Source organism: Myxocyprinus asiaticus, chromosome 34 (genome assembly GCF_019703515.2).
Source record: "Myxocyprinus asiaticus isolate MX2 ecotype Aquarium Trade chromosome 34, UBuf_Myxa_2, whole genome shotgun sequence".
NCBI classification, from domain to species: Eukaryota; Metazoa; Chordata; class Actinopteri; order Cypriniformes; family Catostomidae; genus Myxocyprinus; species Myxocyprinus asiaticus.
Window position 1 is genome coordinate 12748844 of NC_059377.1, and position 25385 is coordinate 12774228.

At 36.6% G+C, this 25385-nt stretch overlaps 3 protein-coding genes across 3 annotated transcripts in view; 2 read left to right on the forward strand and 1 right to left on the reverse strand.

Annotated features, from left to right (window-relative positions):
- The window catches only part of LOC127425466 (alpha-tubulin N-acetyltransferase 1), a 30130-nt gene extending 27179 nt beyond the window's left edge, over positions 1 to 2951 (forward strand). The window contains exon 13 of the mRNA XM_051671505.1: positions 2812 to 2951. Coding sequence (XP_051527465.1) covers position 2812 — 1 coding nt within the window. The 3' untranslated portion in view covers positions 2813 to 2951. The remainder of the gene's footprint in view (positions 1 to 2811) is intronic.
- On the reverse strand, positions 76 to 10995 carry LOC127425470 (regulator of G-protein signaling 18-like). Its single transcript, XM_051671523.1, has 6 exons — positions 10780 to 10995; positions 9660 to 10193; positions 7487 to 7548; positions 7136 to 7266; positions 2924 to 3090; positions 76 to 1510 (listed from the first exon to the last, which is right to left on the reverse strand). Exons 2-6 carry the CDS (start codon positions 10137 to 10139, stop codon positions 1340 to 1342), a joined length of 1011 nt encoding a protein of 336 aa, XP_051527483.1. The 5' UTR covers positions 10140 to 10193; positions 10780 to 10995; the 3' UTR covers positions 76 to 1339.
- A 4664-nt stretch (positions 10996 to 15659) lies between these two features.
- Positions 15660 to 25176, forward strand: cfap90 (cilia and flagella associated protein 90). Its single transcript, XM_051671530.1, has 3 exons — positions 15660 to 15795; positions 24014 to 24130; positions 24286 to 25176. Exons 1-3 carry the CDS (start codon positions 15679 to 15681, stop codon positions 24460 to 24462), a joined length of 411 nt encoding a protein of 136 aa, XP_051527490.1. The 5' UTR covers positions 15660 to 15678; the 3' UTR covers positions 24463 to 25176.
- The last annotated feature ends 209 nt before the right edge of the window (positions 25177 to 25385 follow it).

Consider the following 25385-nt stretch of genomic DNA (forward strand, 5'->3'; position numbering starts at 1 on the left):
GCTTCAAAGTTTTGGTCACCATTCACTTGCATTGTATGGACCTACAGAGCTGAAATATTCTTCTAAAAATCTTCGTTTGTGTTCTGCTGAAGAAAGAAAGTCATACACATCTGGGATGACATGAGGATGAATAAATAATGAGAGAATTTTCATTTTTGGGTGAAATATCCCTTTAATTGTTTTTCCACATTACAGTAATAAGACTTACATTTCTTTTTGCATTTTTCTTTAAGACAAATACCTTATTTCTTTTGATTTTGATTTTGTTTTGTGAGATTTACCCTGACATCAACATCCATTATAACCCTCTAAGGGAATACCAAGATGTACAGCACAACTCATCTCTTCAATCTGAAACTGAAAATATATTAGCGGCGGTAACTAGCTATTCCAGTGAGCTTGCTCAAAAGCAGTATCTATACCCTTTCAAAAAAGTAACAATAGTTTATACTATTTAAGTACACCGAAAAACACAAATTCAGTGACAGAAGTTTGATTTCAGACTCTATGGTAACATCATTTTCATTCCATTGCAATAAACAATTTCAATGACATACACAGTTACAATAAATGTGTAATCTGTAATCTAAAAAGTGGCATCACAAACCTAATGTACAGGGGCTTAAACCCACTGACAAAACAAATAAACTGTCCATCTGTAAAAACTAAGAGCAAGTTTTAACTTTCACTTATATTACTTGCGTTAAATATACATTGTCTATCACAAAATGAATGGCTGTATATTCTGATGGTTATATACATCTTGGTAAGATTTTATTTAGACTTAATGTTAAAATATCTTTAACTTTCTTTGAATGCAGAAGTTGTTTTTTTTTCACCTTTAATCCACTCTATGGATACAAAACAGAAGTCAGGTAAATTATATTCTAAGAATAAGTCATTATTTACTTTCTTATAACCATGCGTAAAATGTTTGACCCTGGTTTAACCCAGAGTGCTTTGGCCCATTCTTGCCCAACGTGTTTTTCACTTTGTTGCCTGTCAACATACCATTAAGTCCCTGCTTATCGGTCCATGAGGATCTTTGTCTTGAAACTAAGACTAGCTCAAAATGAACCTACACAATGTACAATACTTGAGAATTAGCACCTTCCTCCCTATTGCATAACCCTTAAAACCGTTATAAATTCAAGTTCAAGACAGTCGCAACACCCTCCAAAATCTATTCCCTTTTTCTCCGTTTATTTCAATAGGCTATTAAACCAAAATGTATTTCAGTAGTTAAGATTACTTTTTCATATAAAGTTCTCTGACCCAGGCGTCCCTTCACAAAAAAGTTCTGTTTTTGTTCTGGTTTGACACTCCCCCCAGTCTTGTCCTAGTATGAATCCCTCAGGAGTGTGAGATAGATCTCAGACTGAAGGAAACGGGGGTAACAGTCCATTTCCAGGAGGCAATAGATGCGCTTTTGGGCATGGGACAGGGAGGTGTGTGATGGGGCTTTTAGGAGCTCTATGGTTAGTTCTCTTGTCTTACTGTCCAGATTTACCTAAAAGTGGGCGAGAGAGAGACTCAAATGAAAATATATTCATACTTGTATAAATACACACATAGCACAGCTATTATACGAATACTCCAGGTTCAATCCAAGTGAAGCTCAATCGACAGCATTAGTGGAAAACATGTTGATTACCACAAAAATTAATTTTGAATTTGTAAAAAAAAAAAGGAAGCAAAAAATGAGTTTACAGTGAGGCATTTACAGTGGAAGTGAATGATGCCAATCCATAAACTAGTGGTCAACCGATACAGGTTTTTCAATGGCCGATGCCGATTTCTAGAGAGCAGTATGGCCGATATAAATGCAGATAAAAATAATACAATTTAAGAACAGCAAATCAGATGTACACAAAATTTCTAAAGCGAAACAAAAGTATTTTATGCAATATTTACTCAAATTTGCATAAACTTGAAAAGAAAAACACCTTGAAAACATAAAGTGTTGACTATCCATTGACAAATCTATTGGTAGATTTTGGAACTGACACAAGGGAAAGTTAACAATTCTGTTAATCGGCCAAGCAAACACATTTTTTGCATGCCGATAATTGTAAAATGGCCAAATATCGGCTGATTATTCGCAAAAGCATCATAAGCCTAAGTAGATCATAGAAACCATTGGCGCCAATGGCCTCTACGATCAGCTTACGATGCTTTTGGGAAACACAGCCCTGGCCGATATATCGGTCTATCACTACCATAAACAATAAACGTGTTAACATGATTTTAGTGTGATAAAATCTCTTACCTCATCTGTGTAAAGTTTTATTTAATATTACAACTTTGTAGTCATGATGATGCAATGCTGGGAAACCTTGTAATCTGCTGTAACACCGATAAATCCCTGATGTATACTTTTGAAACAGTGTGTATTTTAATGCTTATGGACTGGCTTCATTTACTTGATTATTCCATTGTAAGTGCCGCAGATTTTTTCATATATAAACAAGAAACGTTTTTTGGAACCTGGAAAATGTTCAATGCACTTTTACAAATGTATCCAAAAATGACAATTCTGTGATTGTTTACTCAATCAAAAAATATTGCAGAACATGTTCTTTTTCATATTAGGGACTGAGGCTGTCAAGCTCCAAAAATGACAACATAAAAGTAGTCCAAGTAGTCTTAATCTTCTAAAGTCATACAATACCTGAAATGTTGTTATTGGCTGAAAATCTTCAGCTCTGCTCTAATTTTTAGATCTTGACAGCCCCAGTCCCAATTTATTTTCATTGTATGGAAAAGGGCAGCTTGGACATTCTTTCAAACATCTCCTTTTGTGTTCCACAGAAGAAAGCAAGAATTGAAGGTGAATAAACGATGGCAGAATTTACATTTTTGGATGAACTATTCTTTTAAACAACAGACAGACAAAGAAGGGGCCAAATACAGACAAATATACCTCTCTGGGAGCACCAGGCTGGATGTACGTCTCAGTAATTGCTTTTGCCCGCCTCTGCAGGCTGAATTTATTGGACGATTGTCTGTACTGCTCACAGGCCAGGTAGAACTGCAGGTTTTCATCACTGAACTCAGATCGCAGGAAAGCTTCAAAGACTGTAACTCCCACTAAAGGACAGGTGAGGACATGCGGTTAACATTGTGGAAGAGAAAAAAACCTTAAATGGAAAAAAAAAAAAAAAAAAAAAGAAGCTATTTCTGTATACAAATGGGGGGGCTCAGATGATACGCTCACATGCACACATTCTACCATACACCCACATGTGTCACATTGCCCTTCGGAGGGGACAAGGCATTGCAGTTACGCAGAAGTTGCAACATACTGGTGTTCCCACATTTCGACTCACCCGGGCACCACAACACACCAACCACACCCACCAATTCACAAAAGGATTGAAGTTTTTCACTGCATTATTCACCCTAGCAGGAATGTACTGACACTTATAAGTGACAATAGGGTACAATGATTACAAAACAAATAGTGTACAAAATATGTCTTGAAACCCATACAAATGTAATTGTTTAGTTATTGATTAAAAAAAAAAAAAAAAAAACTTTGTATGGATCTATTAGGCTTACTATTCAAAAATACATTAAAAATGCAATTCACCAAAAACAATTACTTGAATACACCTCTAATATAACAAACATGTTTTCAATTACTGAGTTCAAAGTCATTTTGATATTGTTTCTAATTTTGAAAAAGTGGTGTAACCATCTGGATTCTCAAGATGAAATTCTTAAAAAAAAAAAAAAAGAAAAGAAAAGAAATGCTGGCAGAACTAATATGGAATAATATTTTATTATTAAATAAAAACAAAATAAGCATTGAAACAATGTTGTCTTTTAATATTATTATTTATATTTGAAAAACTTTTATCCACCAAATCAAATTCAGGTGTGTAACCAACATGTAGGTAGCCATTCTGTTGCCATGTTACCAAAAACAACAACAACAGAGGACTCCTGTTTTGAAATTAATGATTGTGTAGAGTGTGTATTTCAGGTGCAAGGGAAGTATTTTAAAGTCGCAGTAAAGTGCCAAATTTTCTTTGGTGTTTTGACGTATTTCCTGCTGAAACAGGAAGTGGGGGTGGGACATGTCAAACAGTTCTCCCTTTTTTTTAAATAGCCACTAGGCTTTGGTTTACATCACACCCCAGCAAAACCATACACACACACACACACAAAACCCTTTCCACGTCAGAGCCGGTTAATGGGGAAACTTAGAACCGATCTCAACAGAGCGCAACAGTGTCTGCCCACTTTTTCCAATCATCTGGGTTCCAGAAGTTTATTCCCATTAATTTTGCCTGTAGGCTTTTCACAAAATCCTTCATAAAAGAGTTCCAAGTAATAAACCAAACTAACCAGCTCCGAGGTGAATATTACAGACTTTGATTTGAAGCAAAAAAGTATTTGAAAATCAGAAAAAAAGACAAAAGGTACAAGACTGTATACTTTATGTAACCGAAAAAACCCCAAAACGATAGAAATATACACTGGCGGCCAAAGGTTTGGAATAATGTACAGTTTTTGCTGTTTCAGAAGGAAATATGGTACTTTAATTCACCAAATGGCATTCAACTGATCACAAAGTATAGTCAGGACATTACTGATGTAAAAAACAGCACCATCACTATTTGAAAAGTCATTTTTGATCAAATCTAGACAGCAGCCATCACTCCAACACCTTATCCTTGAGTAATCATGCTAAATTGCTAATTTGACACTAGAAATTCACTTGCCATTATATCAAAAACAGATGATAGTTATTTGGCTCGTTAAATGAAGCTTAACATTGTCTTTGTGTTTGTATTTGAGTTGCCACAGTATGCAATAGACTGGCATGTCTTAAAGTCAATATTAGGTCAAAAATGGCAAAAAAGAAACAGCTTTCTCTAGAAACATCATCAGTCAATTATTGTTTTGAGGATTGAAGGCTATACAATGCTTAAAATTGCCAAAAAACTGAAGATTTCATACAAAGGTGTACACTACAGTCTTCAAAGACAAAGGACAACTGGCTCTAACAAGGACAGAAAGAGATGTGGAAGACCAGATGTACAACTAAACAAGAGGATAAGTACATCAGAGTCTCTAGTTTGAGAAATAGACACCTCACATGTCCTCAGCTGACAGCTTCATTGAATTCTACCCGCTCAACACCAGTTTCATGTACAACAGTAATGAGGAGACTCAGGGGTGCACGCCTTATGGGAAGAATTGCAAAGAAAAAACCACTTTTGAAACACAAAAACAAAAAGAAAAGGTTAGAGTGGGCAAAGAAACAGACATTGGACAACAGATAATGTGAAAAGAGTGTTATGGATCTTAACCCCATTGAGCTTTTGTGGGATCAGCTAGACTGTAAGGTGCGTGAGTAGTGCCCAACAAGACAGTCACATTTATGGCAAGTGCAACAGGAAGTGTGGGGTGAAATGTCACCTGAGTATCTGGACAAACTGACAGCTAGAATGCCAAGGATCTGCAAAGCTGTCATTGCTGCATGTGGATGATTTTTTGATGAGAACTCTTTGAAGTAGAATCTCTTGATTTTTTTTCTCAAATTGTAATAGTATTTTTTCAGGTTATTAATGTCCTGACTATACATTGTGATCAGCTGAATGCCACTTTGGTAAATAAAAGTATAAATTACATCAATTACATCAAATTACATAAATGGATTACATCATTCATAGTGTGTCATGGAAGCTTACGCTTGCTGCTGGACTTATTTGTCGGGCTTTGTTGGCCACGATTCTCTTATTGGTGGATCTTTCTCTGCAGGATTATGGGTAATGTTGTTGTCCACCATGAATTCCGCTATTTAGCATGATTTTTTAACAATGAAGTTATGCAGACTGATGGCTTCAACAAAGGCTTATACCATCGTTGAGCAACCTCAAAGCTCATGGTAGGTCTGCCTTTTAATTTGTATAATTTATCGATGAAAATATATTTTTCTATGGAACAAATGAATTTCTATGGATTTTTACTTCCGGAACAAGACTGTTGCACTCTATACCGGCTCCCTTTTCCACTGATTTGAGAACTGAATGATGATCTAACGGACCACGTTACACACGCACATTGCGCTTCAACAGAAACATATACCATTGATAAACAACCTCAGAACTCAAAGTAGGTCCGTCTTTAAAAATAAATTCACCTATGGAGAAAATTAATGAGATTTATATTTCTGGAAACCAAACTGTTCACTTTTGAACAAACCTCTAACCTCTAAATTTGGCATGTATCTCATCCAGCACCATTTATGCTACTGATATGAATGATAGCACAAATTATATGGCCTGTGGAGGAGAGTTGTGCAGTTACTTTTCTAAGCAATCAGATTTATGATTTTAGCCTGGTGGACAATATAACAGGTGGAAAAAATCCTATCAAATTACATTTTAAGAGGGACCCAAGCCATATCTAGGGACCAGAATATGATAGAGAATTGAGTGTGTTGTTTGATTTGGGCCACTAAGAAACAACACAGAATACCTTAGCAACCACAAACCAATTCCCTAGCAACCACCCCAAAGATTTTAGCAACCACTAAGCAACACCAAAAATCAAGTTTTGCACAGGCAAGACCACTCAAGTTTTTCTTGTAGATTTGATTTGTTTGATTCTAGGCCAGCTCTCAACCTCAAAGGAAAAAACTCATTATTCTGTTATCTGTATTATCTTCATATCTAAGAAACTACTGCATATTCTTAGGGAATTGTCCGGAAACTCAACTACATGAAAGTGGTTCCTCACTGTTAAGAGGAAACAGCTTGAAGAGTGTTTCAATAATGTAATGACCTTTACCACAAAGCTTTGTTCTTAGCACAGACAAAAAGCTATTAAATAAATGACTTAAGCTATATTATAAACCTATACAGTGCCGTCGTCCAATTAGACAAGATGTGATCCTCTATGCATGTATAATTTTCATTTAAACAACTATATTTAAAGCATAGAAGGCCAGTCAAACCAAGTCATGACTCGCAAAAACCTCAATTGCCAACAACGTTCCATGTCAAAGTTACATAAACAACATATTCTCTAGCATGGCCCATGTGATACTATGCCATCTTGCAAATGTTTTTTGACCAGTGGTCTGGCGACTCAAGCGGTTTAAACAGTGGAAAGCACTCACCTCTGCTGTCCAGCAAAGCATCGAGGGACTTGGCCCAACTTTCCATCTCTTTTCTGCTGAGTTGAGCTTTGCTATGGCCCACCTGACTCCACTGCCTCAGGATAGGCATTCGAGAGCGCCTCTCTTTAGCACTGAGACAAACAACAGGGAGAGAAGAAACATGACAAAGACATTCAGCAAAAATGTGTGGAATCAATAACAGTGGGCCAAAATAAAGGGCTTGGGAGGGGTTGTTTTGCAATAGTGAGGGATAAAGGATTGGCCAAAGGCAAAAACGAAAACGGAGAAAGAATTCACATGGAAACCACAGTGAAATTGGATTGATTGTTTGCTGGGATGTTTTATTTTTACCTGCTTACAGTCTCTCTGTGCTCTGCACTGGTTAGATTTGAATTCGAGGACTGTGGTGAACCCTTGTGTGAAAGAAAAACAAGAGGTCACTAACATGCAACACTTGTATGACGAAACCTTGCTTGATTCAAGACTTTAAGGAAGTGTGGTTTACACTAGTTCCATGACTTAAACAAACGTCACTAAGGCATAATGACATGGAAAGCATTCTAACAATGTCTCATTTTCCAGATGCCAAAATTTTCCAGAGAATGAAAGTTTTTTTAGGTGTTTCACAGTATCTTTTGGTTTGCCATGATTTCTTGCCATAATCTCATAGATTAAAAGAACACATTTTGTCTCTGACAATAGTCCCATATAGAGCATTAGGACATTCAGTTCCCCTTTCAGAGTTCTCCTTTTACAGTTTGGGCAAAGCCTCAGCAACATTATAACTCAGAGGGGAGAGTTCAAGGGGCAGAGAGGGAACTGAATGTAACAGAACCACCTGTGCAATATGAAAACACACATGCCTTCGTACTGTAGTACTTGACTTGGGTTTGAATGAGCAAATTGTGGAGCTAAAGCAATGTTCCTGATGCATGTAACATGTGAAAGGCATTTTGTATTTCTTTAAGAAAAATAAACTTTAGTTTGTCAATGGGTGAATCTCATAAAATCTGATTAAGAGATTTTTTTACATTACAGTAATGAAAATGAGACTTTTTTTCTATTACAGTAATAAGAACGAGATATTTTTTGCAATACAGTTTTGAGAATGACATTTTTTTACAGTAATAAGAATGATTTCTTTTACATTACAGTAATGAGAATGAGATTTTTTGGCATTACAGTAATGAGAATTATACTTTTTTTACATTACAGTAATGAGAATGCAATTATTTTTACATTAAAATAATGAGAATGAGATTTTTTTACATTACGGTAATGAGAACGAGATTTTTGTGCATTACAGTAATGAGAATGAGATTTTTTTTACATTAAAGTAACGAGAATTATTTTTTATTACATTACAGTAATGAGAATTCAATTTTTTTAAATTAAAGAAACAAGAATTATTTTTTCACATTACAGTAATGAGAATGATATATGTTTTTTTACATTACAGTAATGAGAATGATATATGTTTTTTTACATTACAGTAATGAGAATGATTTTTTTTACATTACAGTAATGAGAATGAGATTTTTTGGCATTACAGTAATGAGAATTCAATTTTTTTAAATTAAAGAAACAAGAATTATTTTTTCACATTACAGTAATGAGAATGATATATGTTTTTTTACATTACAGTAATGAGAATGATTTTTTTTACATTACAGTAATGAGAATGAGATTTTTTGGCATTACAGTAATGAGAATAAGATTTTTTGGCATTACAGTAATGAGAATGATTTTTTTTACATTACAGTAATGAGAATGATTTTTTTTACATTACAGTAATGTGAATGAGATTTTTTGGCATTACAGTAATGAGAATTATACTTTTTTTACATTACAGTAATGAGAATGAGATTTGTGCATTACAGTAATGAGAATGAGATTTTTGTACATTACAGTAATGAGAATGAGATTTTTTGGCATTACAGTAATGAGAATTAGACTTTTTTCACATTACGGTAATGAGAATGAGATTTTGTTTTACATTACAGTAATGAGAACGTGATTTTTTCCATTACAGTAATAAGAATAAGATTTTTTTACACTAAATTAACAAGAATGATTATATTTCACATTGCAGTTAAAAGAATTTAAAAATGTTACATTACAGTAACAAGAATGATTTTTTCACATTACAGTAACAAGTATGAATTGTTTTTGCATTCCAGAAATGAGAATGAGATTTTTTCACATTACAGTAACAAGTATGAATTGTTTTTGCATTCCAGTAATGAGAATGAGATTTTTTCACATTACAGTAATGATAATGATTGTTTTTACATTACAGTAATAAGAGATTTTTGTGCATTGACAGTAATTTTTACAAATTTTTTTTTTTTTTTTGTCATTACAGAAATGAGAATGAGATTTATTTTTCACTTGGGGTGAAATATGACCTTTACGTGTTCTTGATAGGTTTAGTGAGATTCAACCTAATATGTGAGCTGAACTAATTACATATGAAAGATAATTTAGTTAACTTAATAAACTCTAAAGAAGTTTTCAAACTTACCTGTCCAAACAAACTTTTTAGGTGTAATTTAGCAGCTGTTAATTTGGCCCGAGCTTGTTGTCGGTGAAAAAGAGAAGGTCTTGGAGAAATGGACAAATTACCAGATTTCAGTGTGGATGATGGAGAGTTGGGCGAGTTGTCACACTTTCCCATACTCTCAGAGCTGCCAGTGGCTTTCGGGGCAAGCTGACTGTCACTGTAAGCTTTAAAGCTGTCATTCAGACTCGTAATTTTCAAGAAACCAGAGTCCTTCTCCATGCCAACAAGGTTTTCCATACTAAAGCTGTGATCTCTGTTAAGTTCTCCCTTCCCGCTTTTGCCTGCGCTCCATGACTTTGCATCTGGGGTGCAAGGAAAGGATGCTGAGGCCCCATTCATCTCATCATCGGAGCTGCCAGGGGTCACATCTTCGTCCCCCTGTCTCCATGGAGAGAAGTCCAGATCCAACAATGCACCCTCTGAACTGAACTTACGTAGCATTATGCTGAATTTTAAGAAAAAGAAGGAAAGAAAGATAGAGAGAATGCCAGACGGCTGGTGGGGAAAAGAAGCATAGTGAAGAGAGAGAGAAAAAAAAAAAAAGACAAGACGACAAGAATTACAGTATACCATCTGTGCATTCATCATCTATCTAACCATCTGATGAATACAATATGTGTACAGTTCTCATAAATAAACAATCATTATGACAGTCACAGTGCACAAACTGTACAATTCTATAATAATATAGCAATGAGTACTTTTTTATCATAACTGCTTTCTTTAATGTAGAAATAAATACTTAATACAAATATAATACTACAGAATTACACTGTTTGTTGTTGAGTACAACCTCTTGGTCTTAGTTAAAATGTAACCAACAGGTAACCAACTAGCTGTTAAGATTTTTTTTTTTGCTAACAGTAACAAATGAACTTTAAGTCTATGTCAAGGCAAGATAAGTCTAAACTGACGCGTCGTAAAAACCCGTCGAAGCAGTTTACACTGCACGCGCTCTATAATGTGTGATTAAAATGGGAGCGTTCTCGTTTGTCGCGTCGCCATGTATAAACAAACCCGTGAACAAACAAATCTGACATCTGGTTACTTGAAATCGTTCACAGATGTCAGATACACTTACCTTCTTATAATTCCTTTGCTCGCCTCTTCATGACAGATCCAACAGGTCTTAAACCCGAACACTTCGGAGCAGGTTCGTCTGTAAAGTGGAGTCAGTTTACACACGGAGATATTCGGAGCGATTCGATTCGACCCGAAACGAATCAACTGTATACTGTCTTCGTGTGGCCGTCAAAAATCACGTCTTACTTGTCCGTTTGATTTGACTCTTGAATGACAAAAGCAACGCCTTTTTTTCATTTGGTCACACCCATAGTTCAGTCTGGACTTGCCCACCCAGCATACTTGGATATACGAGTGGCATAATTACACGGCAAGAGTTCATGGCAACTATAGTTCCCGCAAAAATACCACAACTGCTACTGTTATTGTTACTGCAAATAATTGTGGTAACTAGATGAGCCACCACTGTCATATAATAAGAAATAACAGAAATATTCAAATACTGTTTGAAGGAGATTGCAGATTTATTTATTTATTTATTTATTAATTATTATTATTATTATTAATCATATTATTATTATTATTTATTGTTATTATACTTATTCATTACATATATTATATTAAAAGAAGTTATCATACTATTTGGGAATAAACCATAGTTATAATAGTATTTTTTCACAAGGGCAAAGAACTAGACAACAAAAAGGGTGGTTGACAGTTGCTTGTTCCTGAAAGAGAGAGATTGTTTTTTTTTGTTTTGTTTTTTGTTTTACTTATTATATTAATTTCATTTTATAATAAATGGTGATTATAACAGGTGTTTTAAAATGCTACATCTAGATGTCACAGACGTCTACTGTTCTCAACAGTATATAAATAGTATTATTTATTGACAGGACCAGGATAATGCAATCATTTTATTAAATATTTAGCAACACTGTAAAAACTTTGTGCTATTATAATTTTTTTTTATTATTGTATTGTAAACAAATTGATTTAAAAAAAGAAAAAGAAAAAAACAAAACAAAACAAAACAAAACAAAAGAAAAACATATTCTGCGCTTTTATTTTGTGGGACTTTAATTTTGCCACGGTGGCTTTAACTTATTGCACTTTTACGAATGTTCAGTAGAGAGCGCTGTTATTCAAGTTTTCACAGCCATTATCCAGACAGTATCAAGATCAGATAAAGAGATAATAATGACAACTATAAAATATTTCGAATTATATATATATATATATATATATATAATGTTTACATTTAAAGCTACTTACAATATTTATGCTAGTCCTAATATTCTAACAACAGTGGCAAACAGTCTTTGATTCTTTCTGAATGATTGTTAGAGTATATGTGTACTGTACTGTAAATTACTATACTAATCTAGGTTTACTTGTTTGGTGGAGTTTCTGCATTTCTCCTGAGTCGCTTCAGGCTTGGCATGTCTTTGCATGGACCAGATAAAACAACAGTAGCAGTTCTTAGTATCACTCTTAGGATCCTTTTGCTAGCAGATAGCTTCAAGCAGAAAGTCTTTGTCTGGATGCACTGTATTTTTGCCTTGAAACAGATCACAAAGTCTCTGAAGAACATTGCAATGTGAGCTACAGAGCTACATAGATACAAAAATGTTAAATACTAATGTTATGCCACTGCTGCAACATTGCACTCACCCAATAAAATTATGTTCTGAACAGATACATTACGTATTTCATAAACACAAGTGTTTAAACCTTTAAATGTTTAAAAACCTTTAAAAGTGTCAGAATAATAGCAAATAAACTGCTGATCTAATTTTCAGAGTTGGGTCTAGTAACTTTACTGAGAAGGCACAAAACAATAGGACAGTAATCCATTAATTACTATGTGAGTGGAGAAGTAATTTAATTTTTAATTGAACTTTATCACTCAAAATGAATAAAGGCCTTTATTGGATGTTCTTCTGAAGCTATGCTGCATTAGCTCCTGACTGTGTTTTATCATTGACTGCTCCAGATGAGGTTGAAATGATAGATTTGATTCTTTTATGAAGCTGAGAGCATCAGATGTCAAGCTCAGTCAAGCTATCTCTCAATGAAGCATATCAATGATCTAGGGCTTCTCTGAACACTTAAATTGACAAATAAAAGGACAATGCATCATTCTTGATCTTTAGGGGACCTGGACCAGCAGTTAATCATTGACACTGGATGCTTATGATACATTCACTTTCTTATTTACATCATTCAAATAGAAAGAAAGAAAAAACATATTCTTATTTTGAATGTGTGGAAAATCTCATTTGCATAATTTCCTTTTCTTTAGACTAATTATGTAGAACCAATAAGCAATACAAGCACACTCAATATAATTCATCATCCAGGCCTATATCATCTACTTTGTTTCAAAAAATAAATAAAATAATACTTTAAAATAATACCTTAGCCAAATACATTTAAACTCAGTTTTTCACAATTCCTGACATTTAATCGTAGAAAACATTCCCTGTCTTAGGTCAGTTTGGATCACTACTTTATTTTAAGAATGTGAAATGTCAGAATAATTATAGTAGAGAGAATTATTTATTTCAGCTTTTATTTCTTTCATCACATTCCCAGTGGGTCAGAAGTTTACATACACTTTGTTAGTATTTGGTAGCATTGCCTTTAAATTATTTAACTTGGGTCAAACGTTTTAGAATTGTGGCCCATTCCTCCAGACAGAACTGGTGTAACTGAGTCAGGTTTGTAGGCGTCCTTGCTTGCACATGCTTTTTCAGTTCTGCCCACAGATTTTCTTTTGATTGAGGTCAGTGCTTTGTGATGGCCACTCCAATACCTTGACTTCTTAAGCCATTTTCCCACAACTTTGGAGGTATGCTTGGGGTCATTGTCCATTTGGAAGACCCATTTGCAACCGAGATTTAACCTTCCTGGCTGATGTCTTGAGATGTTGCTTCAATAGATCCACATAATTTTCCTTTCTCATGATGCCATCTATTTTGTAAAGTGCACCAGTCCCTCCTGCAGCAAAGCACCCCTACAACATGATGCTGCCACACCGCTGCTTCACAGCTGGGATGCTGTTCTTCGGCTTGCAAACCTCACCCTTTTTCCTCCCAACATAATGATGGTCATTATGGCCAAACAGTTCAATTTTTGTTTCATCAGACCAGAGGACATTTCTCCAAAAAGTAAGATCTTTGTCCCCATGTGCACTTGCAAACTGTAATCTAGCTTTTTTTATGGCAGTTTTGGAGCAGTGGCTTCTTCCTTGCTGAGCAGCCTTTCAGGTTATGTTGACATAGGAATTGTTTTACTGTGGATATAGATACTTGTCTACATGTTTACTCCAGAATATTCACAAGGTCCTTTGCTGTTGTTCTGGGATTAATTAGCAGTTCAAAATTACTTGTGTCATGCACAAAGTAGATGTCCTAAATGACTTGCCAAAACTATAGTTTGCTAATATTAAATCTGTGGAGTGGTTAAAAAATGAGTTTTAATGACTTCAACCTAAGTGTAAGTAAACTTCTGACTTATTCTGTTTATATCCGATATCTTTTATATATCCTAATGTTCACAATTCTAACTGTGTTATTTTAAAAATGGAACTGTTTTGTTATAAATGTCAAGAGAAATAAATGTGATTGCCACTATAAAAGCAACAAATCAGATCAAATCACTTTATTGTCACACAGCCATATACACAAGTGCAATGGTGTGTGAAATTCTTGGGTGCAGTTCCGATCAACATAGCAGTCGTGACAGTGACGAGACATATACCAATTTACAATAACATCAGATTAACACAGCACAATTTCAACATCTGATATACACATAATTACACTCAACAATATACAAATAATAACATACACTGTACAGTATACAATATGCACTATATAGATACACATTATTCAATAAAAATAAAAAATAAAAAAGTATATATAGTATATATAGAATGTATTGACATTCAGGCTGTCGGTTGATAGTCAGTTGTTAAGAGAGAATATAATATAATAATAATATAATTTATGACAGTCCGGTGTGAGATATAAGAGTAAGGGTAATAAAGTGCAGTGCTGATGTATTTTGATTGTGGGAGATCAAGAGTTCAGAAGTCTGATTGCTTGGGGGAAGAAGCTATCATGGAGTCGGCTGGTGCGGGTCCTGATGCTGCGATACCGCCTGCCTGATGGTAGCAGTGAGAACAGCCCATGCCTCGGGTGGCTGGAGTCTCTGATGATCCTCTGAGCTTTTTTCACACACCGCCTTGTATATATTTCCTGGAGGGAGGGAAGCTCACCTCTGATGATGTGTCTGGCAGTTCGCACTACCCTTTGCAGGGCTTTGCGGTTGTGGGCGTTGCTATTGCCGTACCAGGCGGAGATAAAGCCAGTCAGGATGCTCTCTACAGTACAGGTGTAGAACCGTGTGAGGATGTGGCGGTTCATTCCAAACTTCCTCAGCCGTCTCAGGAAGAAGAGGCGCTGATGAGCCTTCTTCACAACGACTTCAGTGTGGATGGACCATGTGAGTTCCTCAGTGATGTGGACACCCAGGAACTTGAAGCTGTCAATAAACAGCCAATCATACTGTAGCGTGGCAGATATTTATAAAGGATCTCGAAGTCCTTTCTTTTGATGAACACACTTGTGCAGGTTCACATATAGTTCAAACTAAGACATTCGTCATGCAAGGTCACTGCTTAAAGTGATACTTCACCATTGCTACAGATGGACCAGTTCTTTTTCAACTTTGACAAACTTGAGATTTCATACACTTTCCCTTTCAACCTCAATTACATTCCAACATAATATTATCCAAGAGAGACATTTAAGAATCGCACGATTAATTTATCGACACGCGTGAGTACTTTTTTTCCTTAACGCTGTTTCCTAGCAATCGCAGACGCGTGTAAACATATGACGTCAGCCTCTCAAGCGATTGAAGTGCGGCTGCATTAACTCTTGTTTTAATGGACGTACTATCACAAGCGAAATCCAGACCTCTTTCCACTCTGTCTGTATTCAGCTATATACCACCAAGAAGGACAGATCTCCAAGAAATGCGATATTTCAATACTATCCCCAAGGTAAGAGGACAACTTAAGCTGACAGTTTAAAAAAGACAACACTTACAAAGACAGGGTACATAGTACTACCATGTTGTTGTTTTTTTGTTTTTTGTTTTTTTTGTGTGTGGATATACTATCATGGTCATACCATGTGTTTTTGGACATGTACCATATGGTTGTAGTAGGGTACAACGAGGCTAAATGTACCCCTTGGGTAAAGGGCATTTGTGATTTTATTTTCTCCCAAAACACCAAACAGCATGAAAAACTACCACAATACTGTTTGTCACTTTACACTGCAACATATTCCTTATTCATAAGATTAATGTCTAAAGTTTGATTCTGAGGTAATTTGATCTAATATTTTATAATATTAAAATGTTGCATTTGTCTGTAGTTAATGAGAATCCCTGAAATGATCACATTTATTTTTTGAGACAAAATACTTTTTTTTTATCATTTTGAGTTTTGGTGCAAGGTCATTAAATCACAATGTTTTTTTTTTTTGTGTTTTTTTTTTAAATAACTGTCCAATAAGTGAAAGGATGGTATTTGGGGTGCTTTTTGGAGCTTCAAAGTTTTGGTCACCATTCACTTGCATTGTATGGACCTACAGAGATGAAATATTCTTCTAAAAGTCTTTGTTTTCAGCAGAAGAAAGAAAGTCATACACATCTGGGATGGCATGAGGATGAGTAAATGATGAGAGAATTTTAATTTTGTGTGAACTATCCCTATAATCTTTACTGTGGCCCAAAAGTATTTGGACACATAAACCACTCTTAAACTGTATGAATTTAATTCCATTTAATAACAAATGCATACAAATCTACCGGGCTTCCAGCTGCTCAGATCGGATCGCACAGCGGAGTTAATGGGGAAAACGAGAAGCGGTGGAACGTATTTTTACGTCAATGAATGTTGGTGTACAGATGTAACAATGCTGAAGAAGATGTGATGTACTAATTTAGAGGCGGTCTTCATAAACTGTAAGCCTTTCTACTTGCCACGGGAGTTTTCCTCATGTATTCTTGTGAGTGTCTATATTCCTCCACACATGAGCGTGAACGCAGCGCTGCAACAGCTGGATGATCAGATCACAGACACAGAACAATAATATCTGGACTCACTTATTATTATTCTTGGAGATTTTAACAAAGCAAATCTCACACGTGAACTGCCCAAATACAAACAGCACATCAGATGACCCACCAGAGAAGGGTACATACTTGATCACTGTTATACAACAATAAAGGATGCATATCGCTCTGTCCCTAGAGCAGCTTTGGGACTCTCTGATCACTGTCTGGTTCATCTTTTTCCAACCTACAGGCAGAAACTAAAATCAGCTAAACCTGTAGTAAAGACTGTAAAGAGATGGACCAATGAAGAGATGGAACTACAAGGCTGCTTTGACTGCACTGATTGGAGTGTTTTTAAGGCTGCAGCCACAGACCTGGACGAGCTCACAGATACTGTGACATCATATATCAGTTTCTGTGAAGACGTGCATTCCTACTTGGACTTTTATTTTTATTTTTTACATAAAACAATGACAAACCATGGTTTACAGCAAAACCATGGTTTGTACAGTAGGTTATGCAGTCCAATTTTGACTGCATCAGGCAGCGTCATCAGGCCAAAGAGGATGCTTACAGAAGTGGGGATAAAATCTTGTACAATCAGGCCAAATACAGACTGACAAAGGAGATTAGAGTGGCTAAAAGAGGCTATTCTGAAAAGCTGAAAAACATTTTTCAGCTAATGACCCTGCATCAGTGTGGAGAGGCCTGAAAGACTTTACTAGCTACAAGACACTATCCCCCAACACTGTAGGGAATGAACAACTGGCTGACGACCTGAATGTGTTTTACTGTAGATTTGAAAAGCCCAGTCTCACACCCCACACCTGCTCCGACCTTTACAGCACACAAACATTTACACCTCCTGCCACCACCCTCCTCCCCTCTCCTGCTACTCAACATGCACTTAAGATCTGTGAAGATGATGTGTGCCGGTCTTCTGGAAACAGAAGACAAGAAATGCACAGGGCCCAGATGGTGTTTCACCCACTTGTCTAAAATCCTGTGCTGACCAGCTGGCCCCCATCTTCTCACAGATCTTCAACAGATCACTGGAGCAGTGTGAAGTTCCCTGCTGCTTTAAATGCTCCACAATCATCCCCATCCCAAAGAAATCCAAGATCAAAGGACTTAATGTCTACAGACCCGTCACTCTGACGTCTGTGGTCATGAAGTCATTTGAGAGACTGGTGTTGGCCCACCTGAAGAAAATCACTGGACCCTTTCTGGATCACCTTCAATTTGCTTATAGAGCAAACAGGTCTGTGGATGATGCAGTCAAAATTGGACTGCATTACATACTGTACTTCAACATCTAGACAGACCAGGGACTTATGCAAGGATAATATTTGTTGACTTTAGTTCGGCTTTTAACACCATCAACCCCACTCTCCTATCGACTAAATTAACCCAGCTCTCTGTTCCCGCCTCTATCTGTCAGTGGTTCACAAGCTTTCTGACAGACAGGCAACAGCTCGTGAGAATGGGGAAATTCACCTCCAGCACATGTACAGTCAGCACTGGTACCCCCCAGGGATGTGTGTTCTCCCCACTACTCTTCTCCCTGTACACAAATGACTGCACCGCCGAGGACCCCTCTGTCAAGCTCCTAAAGTTCGCAGATGACACTACAGTCATCGGCCTCATCCAAGATGATGATGAACTTGCATACAGAAGGTAGGTTGAACAGCTGGCCATCTGGTGCAGTCAAAACAACATGCTTAAAACAGTGGAGATGATAGTGGACTTTCATCATGTTGAATGTTGAACACCCCAACATTAACCCTGCTCACCATTCTGAACAGCACTGTGGCAGCAGTGGAGTCATTCAGGTTCCTGGGTACTACCATCTCACAAGACCTGAAGTGGGAGACCCACATAGACTCAATTTTGAAAAAGGCCCAGCAGAGGTTGTACTTCCTTCGCCAGCTGAGGAAGTTCAACCAGCCACAGATGCTGCTGATACAGTTCTATTCAGCAGTCATCTGGTTTGGTTGAGCTACCAAGTCAGACATCAGAAGACTTCAAAGGCTAGTTCGGACTGCTGAGAGGATTATTGGTGCTCCCTTACCCACCCTGCTAGAACTGTACACATTTACATTTATGCATTTGACAGACGCTTTTATCCACTTACAGTGCACTTATTACCCGGAGCAACCTGGAGTTAAGTGTCTTGCTCAAGGACACAATGGTGGTGGCTGTGGGGATTGAACCAGCAAGTACCAGTTATGTGCTTTAGCCCACTATGCCACCACCACTCACACATCCAGAGTGATGAAAAGGGCTGGTAAAATCCCTCTGGACCCCATTCACCCAGCACACTTTCTCTTCGAACTGTTGCCCTCTGGCTGGCACTACGGAGCACTGAGCACCAGAACAGCCAGGCACAGGACCAGTTTTTTTCCCTCAGGCCATCCACCTCATGAACAGTTAAAACTGCCCCCAAATACTTTTCCTTTGGTCATTACAACCATGTGCAATATTCAATCCATCCATTCCTACTTATGTCCATATTTCATTTATATTCTTTAACAAATTTTCCTCTTATTCAATACATTACATCACCTGCACATAACTGTATATCTGTATATAAAATATTCAAACAACATTATTGCGTTATTGTATATTTCTCTTTTTTTTCTTATTTTTTTATTTATTTTTTATGTCACTATATGTATATATGTTTAAATGTATATGTTTCTATGTATGTACAGTTGTGCTCAAAAGTTTGCATACCCTGGAAGAAATTGTGAAATTTTGGCATTGATTTTGAAAATATGACTGATCATGCAAAAAAAAACTGTCTTTTATTTAAGGATAGTGATCATATGAAGCCATTTATCATCACATAGTTGTTTGGCTCCTTTTTAAATCATAATGATAACAGAAATCACCCAAATGGCCCTGATCAAAAGTTTACATACCCTTGAATGTTTGGCGTTGTTACAGACACACAAGGTGACACACACAGGTTTAAATGGCAATTAAAGTTTAATTTCCCACACCTGTGGCTTTTTAAATTGCAATTAGTGTCTGTGTATAAATAGTCAATGTGTTTGTTAGCTCTCATGTGGATGCACTGAGCAGGCTAGATACTGAGCCATGGGGAGCAGAAAAGAACTGTAAAAAGACCTGTGTAACAAGGTAATGGAACTTTATAAAGATGGAAAAGGATATAAAAATATATCCAAAGCCTTGAAAATGCCAGTCAGTACTGTTCAATCACTTATTAAGAAGTGAAAAATTCGGGGATCTCTTGATACCAAGCTAAGGTCAGGTAGACCAAGAAAGATTTCAGCCACAACTGCCAGAAGAATTGTTTGGGATACAAAGAAAAACCCACAGGTAACCTCAGGAGAAATACAGGCTGCTCTGGAAAAAGACGGTGTGGTTGTTTCAAAGAGCACAATACGACAATACTTGAACAAAAATTAGCTGCATGGTCGAGTTGTCAGAAAGAAGCCTTTACTGCGCCAATGCCACAAAAAAGCCTGGTTAAAATATGCCCAACAACACATTGACACGCCTCACAGCAGTGACAAGACCAAAATAGAGCTTTATGGTCACAACCATAAGCGCTATGTTTGGAGAGGGGTCAACAAGGCCTATAGTGAAAAGAATACCATCCTCACTGTGAAGCATGGTGGTGGCTCACTGATGTTTTGGGGGTGTGTGAGCTCTAAAGGCACGGGGAATCTTGTGAAAATTGATGGCAAGATGAATGCAGCACGTTATCAGAAAATACTGGCAGACAGTTTGCATTATTCTGCAAGAAAGCTGCACATGGGACGCTCTTGGACTTTCCAGCATGACAGTGACCCTAAGCACAAGGCCAAGTTGAACCTCCAGTGGTTACAGCAGAAAAAGGTGAAGGTTCTGGAGTGGCCATCACAGTCTCCTGACCTTGATATCATCGAGCCACTCTGGGGAGATCTCAAACTTGCGGTTCATGCAAGACTACCAAAGACTTTGCATGACCTGGAGGCATTTTGCCAAGACGAATGGGCAGCTATACCACCTGCAAGAATTTGGGGCCTCATAGACAACTATTACAAAAGACTGCACGCTGTCATTGATGCTAAAGGGGGCAATGCACAGTATTAAGAACTAAGGGTATGCAGACTTTTGAACAGGAGTCATTTAATTTTTTTCTTTGTTGCCATGTTTTGTTTTATGATTGTGCCATTCTGTTATAACCAACAGCTGAATATGAATCCCATAAGAAACCAAAGAAATGTGTTTTGCCTGCTTACTCATGCTTTCTTTAAAAATGGTACATATACAGGTGCATCTCAATAAATTAGAATGTCGTGGAAAAGTTCATTTATTTCAGTAATTCAACTCAAATTGTGAAACTCGTGTATTAAATAAATTCAATGCACACAGACTGAAGTAGTTTAAGTCTTTGGTTCTTTTAATTGTGATGATTTTGGCTCACATTTAACAAAAACCCACCAATTCACTCTCTCAAAAAATTAGAATACATCATAAGACCAATAAAAAAAACATTTTTAGTAAATTGTTGGCCTTCTGGAAAGTATGTTCATTTACTGTATATGTACTCAATACTTGGTAGGGGCTTCTTTTGTTTTAATTACTGCCTCAATTCGGCGTGGCATGGAGGTGATCAGTTTGTGGCACTGCTGAGGTGGTATGGAAGCCCAGGTTTCTTTGACAGTGGCCTTCAGCTCATCTGCATTTTTTTGGTCTCTTGTTTCTCATTTTCCTCTTGACAATACCCCATAGATTCTCCATGGGGTTCAGGTCTGGTGAGTTTGCTGGCCAGTCAAGCACACCAACACCATGGTCATTTAACCAACTTTTGGTGCTTTTGGCAGTGTGGGCAGGTGCCAAATCCTGCTGGAAAATGAAATCAGCATCTTTAAAAAGCTGGTCAGCAGAAGGAAGCATGAAGTGCTCCAAAATTTCTTGGTAAACGGGTGCAGTGACTTTGGTTTTCAAAAAACACAATGGACCAACACCAGCAGATGACATTGCACCCCAAATCATCACAGACTGTGGAAACGTAACACTGGACTTCAAGCAACTTGGGCTATGAGCTTCTCCACCCTTCCTCCAGACTCTAGGACCTTGGTTTCCAAATGAAATACAAAACTTGCTCTCATCTGAAAAGAGGACTTTGGACCACTAGGCAACAGTCCAGTTCTTCTTCTCCTTAGCCCAGGTAAGACGCCTCTGACGTTGTCTGTGGTTCAGGAGTGGCTTAACAAGAGGAATATGACAACTGTAGCCAAATTCCTTGACACGTCTGTGTGTGGTGGCTCTTGATGCCTTGACACCAGCCTCAGTCCATTCCTTGTGAAGTTCACCCAAATTCTTGAATCGATTTTGCTTGACAATTCTCATAAGGCTGTGGTTCTCTCGGTTGGTTGTGCATCTTTTTCTTCCACACTTTTTCCCTCCACTCAACTTTCTGTTAACATGCTTGAATACAGCACTCTGTGAACAGCCAGCTTCTTTGGCAATGAATGTTTGTGGCTTACCCTCCTTGTGAAGGGTGTCAATGATTGTCTTCTGGACAACTGTCAGATCAGCAGTCTTCCCCATGATTGTGTAGCCTAGTGAACCAAACTGAGAGACCATTTTGAAGGCTCAGGAAACCTTTGCAGGTGTTTTGAGTTGATTAGCTGATTGGCATGTCACCATATTCTAATTTTTTGAGATAGTGAATTGGTGGGTTTTTGTTAAATGTGAGCCAAAATCATTACAATTAAAAGAACCAAAGACTTAAACTACTTCAGTCTGTGTGCATTGAATTTATTTAATACACGAGTTTCACAATTTGAGTTGAATTACTGAAATAAATGAACTTTTCCACGACATTCTAATTTATTGAGATGCACCTGTATTACCAATTCTCCAAGGGTATATAAACTTTTGAGCACAACTGTATGTATATACGTTGCATTCTCTTGCACTGGAAGCTTCTGCCACCATGGAAAATTCCTTGTGTGTGTAAGTACACTTGGCAATAAAGCTCATTCTTATTCTGATTCTGAAATAATGCTAGTCCTTCCTAAGAACTCACTTTACTTTTCTTACCCATTCGTGCTATTACTTTTAACCAACTTGTCCCAGGTGTAGTTTGACAACCAGAAAATGTCCTAATACTTTTTGTCTTAGTTTTGAGGGGTATACATTATCATTTAAATCCCCCAAAACTCTTTTTTTTAAATTTTTTTTTTTATGTTTAGCTTGTGCTATCTTTTTTTTTATTTTAATTTTTAAATGCCACATATTTTGGTATCTAATGCAATGGCACTCATATGTTTTATGTCTCAAGTGTCCAAATATCACTGTACATCAAAGTACTATAGTAAAACATTCTGATATCATTGTACTGTTCCATGGTACAGTCTTTCCATTAAAGGAACATTCCAGGTTCAACACCAGTTAAGCTCAATAGACAAAATTTGTGGCATAATAGTGATTACCACAAAAATTTATTTTGACTTGTCCCTCCTTTTATTTAAAAAAGCAGAAATGTGGGTTAAAGTGAGACACTTACAATGGAAGTGAATGGGGCCAATCTGTAAACGTTAAAATACTCACTCTTTCAAAAGTAAAACCACAAGACGTAAACAATATGTGTGATAACATGATTTTAGTGTGATAAAATCTCTTACTAACCTTTTCTGTATAAAGTTATAGGTAGTTTTACAACTTTGTTGACATGAGGTCATAATGCTGTTAATCCTAAAACGACCGTAAAAACGATTTAAAAATTTTTACAGCTCGTATGAGTTTTAACAGAAAAATTAATGCGTGTTTTATAAAATTATACGGTTACGTTTCTGCCTTTAAACCCTGAAAAAATTGGCTCCATTATTTTCCATTTAAGTGTCTCACTATTACATAGATTTTTATTTATTTATTTATTTATTTTAAGAAATGAGGGATGAGTCGAAATTAAATGTTGTGGTAATCAACATGCTGTTGATCGAGCTTAACTTGTAATGAACCTGGAATCTTTCTTTAAGTGAGAATACCAAGCAAGTTATCCAAATGTCTTCCTAATCTAAAATGTAATCAACGCTGTTGATTCAGTAGCTTTGTTTTCCTGCCTTTAGACTCATTATTCAAATAAATCCTTTCTAAAATGATTCCAAAATTTTTTTTTTCTTGTACAACAGGCTCCAGAAAGGTCTTTGTACGACTGCTTACACCAGAGCACTGAAGGCTATGATAACAAACTCCACCGAGATGACCGTGAGCACGCCAAAGCCCGGGGCCTGGACATTTTTAATGAGGTGAGTTGTTTTCCCCCAGAACTTTCCTTTAGAACAGTCACTGTCAGCTAAACAGTTCATGCATTGTGTGTGGTCCTTTTGGATGAATAAAATGCACATTAAAGATGAACACAATCTAGAGCTGATCGTGGTACATTTCATCCTCCCCTTCTCAGGAGTCATCTAGGCCAGCACCTGTTCTGTCTTCATCTGTATATGGACGATTTTCACTACCACTGAATCACTCTGGAAGAAATTTTGGTCGTGTTGCTCACATTCACTCTGATTTCTACTGCAAAAATGGAATCACCTGGACAGTGGAGGAAGGCTATGGATCTGTGACACCAGTCTAAGTGTCTCACATAGATTATAGTCAATGGAGAATACAAACATAATTGTTCAAAACAAATGTCTGTGTATTGTATGTCTGGGACAAGCAGAGTAGATTGTAACTAGCATTCAAACATGATATAATATAAATAAAACATCATAATTTATTTAGATTTTTCAGGATTAATCTAACGAAACCTGTCAAGAACATGTCTAAGTTATATTTCACTCCGTAATCAAAAGAAGAAGAAAAAAGACATTAAAGGGATAGTTCACCCAAAAATTTAAATTCTCTCATCATTTACTCACCCTCATGCCATCCCAGGTGTTTGACTTTATTTCTTCTGCAGAACACAAATGAAGATTTTTAGAAGAATATTTCAGCTCTGTAGGTCCTCACAATGCAAGTGAATGGTGTCCAGAACTTTGAAGCTCCAAAAAGCACATAAAGGCAGCATAAAAGTAATCCAGAAGACTCAGTGGTTAAATCCATGTCTGCGATGGCATGAGGGTGAGTAAATGATGAGAGAATTTTCATTTTTAGGTGAACTATCCCTTTAAGACATTTTGCATTGTGTATCCAGACATTTTGGTTTTAAATGTATTTGTAATTGTCATTGCTGTAATACAGTACATTTTTAAAGCATAACTGTAATTATTTTTAAAATTATCAGTGAAATCGTTGTAGATAAGATATAATTATTTTTTTCTGCATTACAGAAATGAAAATGAGATTTTGTTTTTGCATTATAGTAATGAGAATGTTAAGGTGAATGTGATTATTAGTAATGAAAATAGTGTCACAATGCAAAAAATTGTATATGCTAAATATGTTAAATAACATTTATTGATTTTGGGGTGAAATATTACCTGGAGTGATAGGTTTCATGTGTCACCCTATAGATTTAAAAAAGGTTATATATTTTTTCTCTTTATTTTTCTTTTT